Consider the following 3509-nt stretch of genomic DNA (forward strand, 5'->3'; position numbering starts at 1 on the left):
CATTAAATTTCATTTGCCATTTTATTGCCCAATCACTTAGTTTTGTGAGATCTTTTTGAAGTTCTTCACAGTCTGCTTTGGTCTTAACTATCTGGAGCAGTTTAGTATCATCTGCAAACTTTGCCACCTGTTTACCCCTTTCTCCAGATCATTTATGAATAAATTGAATAGGATTGGTCCTAGGACTGAACCTTAGTGAACACCACCACTAACACTCTCTCCATTCTGAAAATTTACCATTTATTCCTACCTTTTGTTCTCTGTCTTTTAACCAGTTCTCAATCCATGAAAAGATCTTTCAGTAGGCTGTTGTGGTCTTAAGAGAGAGGGCTCTCACTGTTTTCAGTATGTCACTGTTTTTTGGAACTGGTTCAGAAGGCACCTGGCCGTTGAAGTTCTATTCCTCCAAAGAGTTATACATACACATAATTTTACACATTTGAGTAGTCCTGTTGAGTCCGTGGGGGCTACTCAGATGCTTAAAGTTGAGTACGTGTGCAGGTCACTGCAGGATCGGGGCTTAGCATCTGATTCTACTTCCATTGATTCCATTGGCTCCCTAAATGCCTGGGACCTGCAGATTGCCTCTATCTTTGTGACATACTGCCCCATCTGAGTTAGCAGAGGTGGTCAAACCAGAATTCCCTTGTTGTGACAAGAGATGAAGCTGCTGGTAGAGTGATCTCCAGGAGGGAACCATGACTTTTTAAGGTTGTTTTCCCCACATTCCAAGATCACTTGATCTGTTGACTTTCTGTGCACAATGCAAGGTTGATCTGTTTCTGTGGGCATTTGGAGAGAGTGGGGATATAATGGTGAAGGATCTCAGGTGGACTGGGCTGGTGCTTTGTGGCTAGATTGTTCTTAAGCAATCTGGCTGTCTACGTTTATAAAACTGGTGTTGTACTTAAGTGACAGCAGGGAGACTGGAGCTGTTCAGTAGGAGCCTTTATATCAGTCTAATAATCAAAATTAATAAATAGTGGTGAGACATTTGTAAAGGGGCTGGAGCTGGATAAAAATGAGCTGGAACTGCAGGCAAGCCATGTCGTTGTGGGAAAAATGTAAAAAACCAAAGAAACAACAAAATCATGATTGTTAAAATGTGTCTGGTGATTTGTGTGGACTATTTTGTTTAACGTCTGGAGAGAGTTTTTTTAGCTGATTTTCTTTTTGGTGTAATTTTTTGGTATTTGATAGTTACGGCCGTGTGCCCAGAGACTATGCTTGACTGCTAATTTTTGTTTTCTGAGAAATGAAAGTTTCAGTCTAATTGTGCAGGTTTCTCTGGTGTGATTTATTATTCATAAAGGCAGCTGGACTTTTAGGTGCTTATCTGAACCTTCGAACCATTTAGTTTCAACTATTATTTGCAATTCTTTCGGCTTGATTGAGATATAAATGCTCACCTGATTGGATGAATGGTCATGTGCCCATCATGCATACTCTTGTTTGCAAATTTGAAGCTTGCTTTCCAGGAACATTTATGCCACTAAAGCTCAAGTACAGGAATGTTTTCAGAAAAAGAACACAAGCTGTAGGAGGACTGAAGAAGCAAATTCATTAAAAAAAATTATAGTGAAGACTTGCAAAAAATTGTTCCGCTCTAATACCAAACAGTCAAAATGCCTACACAGGATCTGCACTTTGTTTTATGGGGTACAACTTTTCATCATCACTGTGAACATCATCACCGTAATTATTTATATGTAAAATGTGAATGTGTTTCAAACCAGATTTTTTTTGCTTGTTGCGCTTTTACAGACTTATTGAAAATGCAGACTGAGAAGCAGGATCCAGTAAATTACTATGTTGGGATTGATGTTGGAACGGCAAGTGTTCGTGCGGCTTTGGTAGACCAATTTGGGACAATAGTGGCACATGCAGATCAGCCAATCCAAATTTGGGAACCCCAACCAGACCACTATGAGCAATCCTCTGATGACATCTGGGCTGCTTGTTGCACAGTGACAAAGGTATATGTAGCGGAGTAAAAAAATGGAAGGAATGTATGATTCAGGCAGTACTTAAACTTCTATAATGAGACGCGGGATAGGAGTCAGTGCTTTCCACGTCCCATTGGATGTGCATGCCCTACCTTACAGAATGGCTGATGATAATTAAAAAAAACTTTTTGCACCAAAGTACTTTCTAGATGCGGCTGATGTAGCCTCTCAGACACTATCTTCATTTTACAGTGAAACAACTGGAAATAGAAGCCAGGGTATTAAGATCAGTGGGAGCTACATCACTGAATTCAGTGAGCGTAGGATCCAGTCCCAGATATCCTGATTCATTGGTCTGAGCCTTATCCACAATTGTTTGCAGTGTTGTTGTAACCGTGTTGGTCCCAGGATATGAGAGAGACAAGGTTAACATGGTAAGATCTTTTATTGGACCAGCATCTGTTGGTGAAAGACACACACTTCCAGGTTTCACAGAGCTCTTCTTCTGGTGGGGGCAGGGATAGCTCAGTGGTTTGAGCATTGGCCTGCTAAACCCAGGGTTGTGAGTTCAACCCCTGAGGGGGCCATTTGGGGATTTAGCTGGGGATTGGTCCTGCACTGAGCAGGGATTGGACTAGATGCCCTCCTGAGGTCCCTTCCAACCCTGATTGCCTATGATTCTAAAAAAAAATAGCCCCAGTACTGGCATATGGGTCACTGGTTCACATATTGTGAAATGGAAATAAACCTTACTATGCTGAATATATAAAGGATCACCCCTCTCTCTCTCCTCTTGTATCTATTATGCAGGAATCTTAATTTATACATCCCCTTAGTAAAAGTGTACGGTGATCTTGATTGGCAGTGAATGTAAAAAGGCACTTTTGTCGTCCTTAAAAATGCCACAGTCTTAGACTGCTCTGTGCTCCGAGGTTGGTTCTTTAAATATTCATAAGATGCCTGGTAATTTGCAGATGGACAGTTCACCATTCTCTTGTTATTGATCAGTCTTTTCAAACATTAATGAGCCTGGTGCTGCAGCAAGTGCCCTGATATGAATAAGATGGAGAGGGAGAGGGAAGAGTGGCTTGCTGGATGAGCAAAGCAGCCCTTTTATGCTGCCTGTTTAATTTTCTTTGTCTTTATAAATTGCTTTGCTGTTGCACTCGGTCTTCCTTTTACCCCTAAAATATCTTCTCTTAGTAGTAGAGACCTTGCAGATCCCCTTACAGGGGAGCAGGTCTGATTTCTTACTATCTACCTTACTAGCTCTGAAGAAAATATTTTTCAATAACAATGTATCACTTTGGGTCTACACAGCATTTCAACACCCACAGCTGATCCAGGTCAGCTGACCCAGGCTAGGGCTATGGGGTTGTAAAATTGCTGGGTGGCTAGGGTAAGATCCCGGGATAGAATCATAGAATATCAGGGTTGGAAGGGACCTCAGGAGGTCATCTAGTCCAACCCCCTGCTCAAAGCAGGACCAATTCCCAACTAAATCATCCCAGCCAGGGCTTTGTCAAGCCTGACCTTAAAAACCTCTAAGGAAGGAGATTCCAC

General features: G+C 41.7%; 1 protein-coding gene across 2 annotated transcripts in view; it reads left to right on the forward strand.

Moving 5' to 3' along the window:
• The window catches only part of FGGY (FGGY carbohydrate kinase domain containing), a 208175-nt gene that overhangs the window by 17095 nt on the left and 187571 nt on the right, over positions 1–3509 (forward strand). For both annotated transcript variants that reach the window (XM_075067644.1, XM_075067645.1), the window contains exon 2: positions 1765–1976. In XM_075067644.1, the coding sequence (XP_074923745.1) occupies positions 1776–1976 (201 nt within the window). In that variant the 5' untranslated portion in view covers positions 1765–1775. The remainder of the gene's footprint in view (positions 1–1764; positions 1977–3509) is intronic.

Source organism: Chelonoidis abingdonii, chromosome 7 (genome assembly GCF_003597395.2).
Source record: "Chelonoidis abingdonii isolate Lonesome George chromosome 7, CheloAbing_2.0, whole genome shotgun sequence".
NCBI classification, from domain to species: domain Eukaryota; kingdom Metazoa; phylum Chordata; order Testudines; family Testudinidae; genus Chelonoidis; species Chelonoidis abingdonii.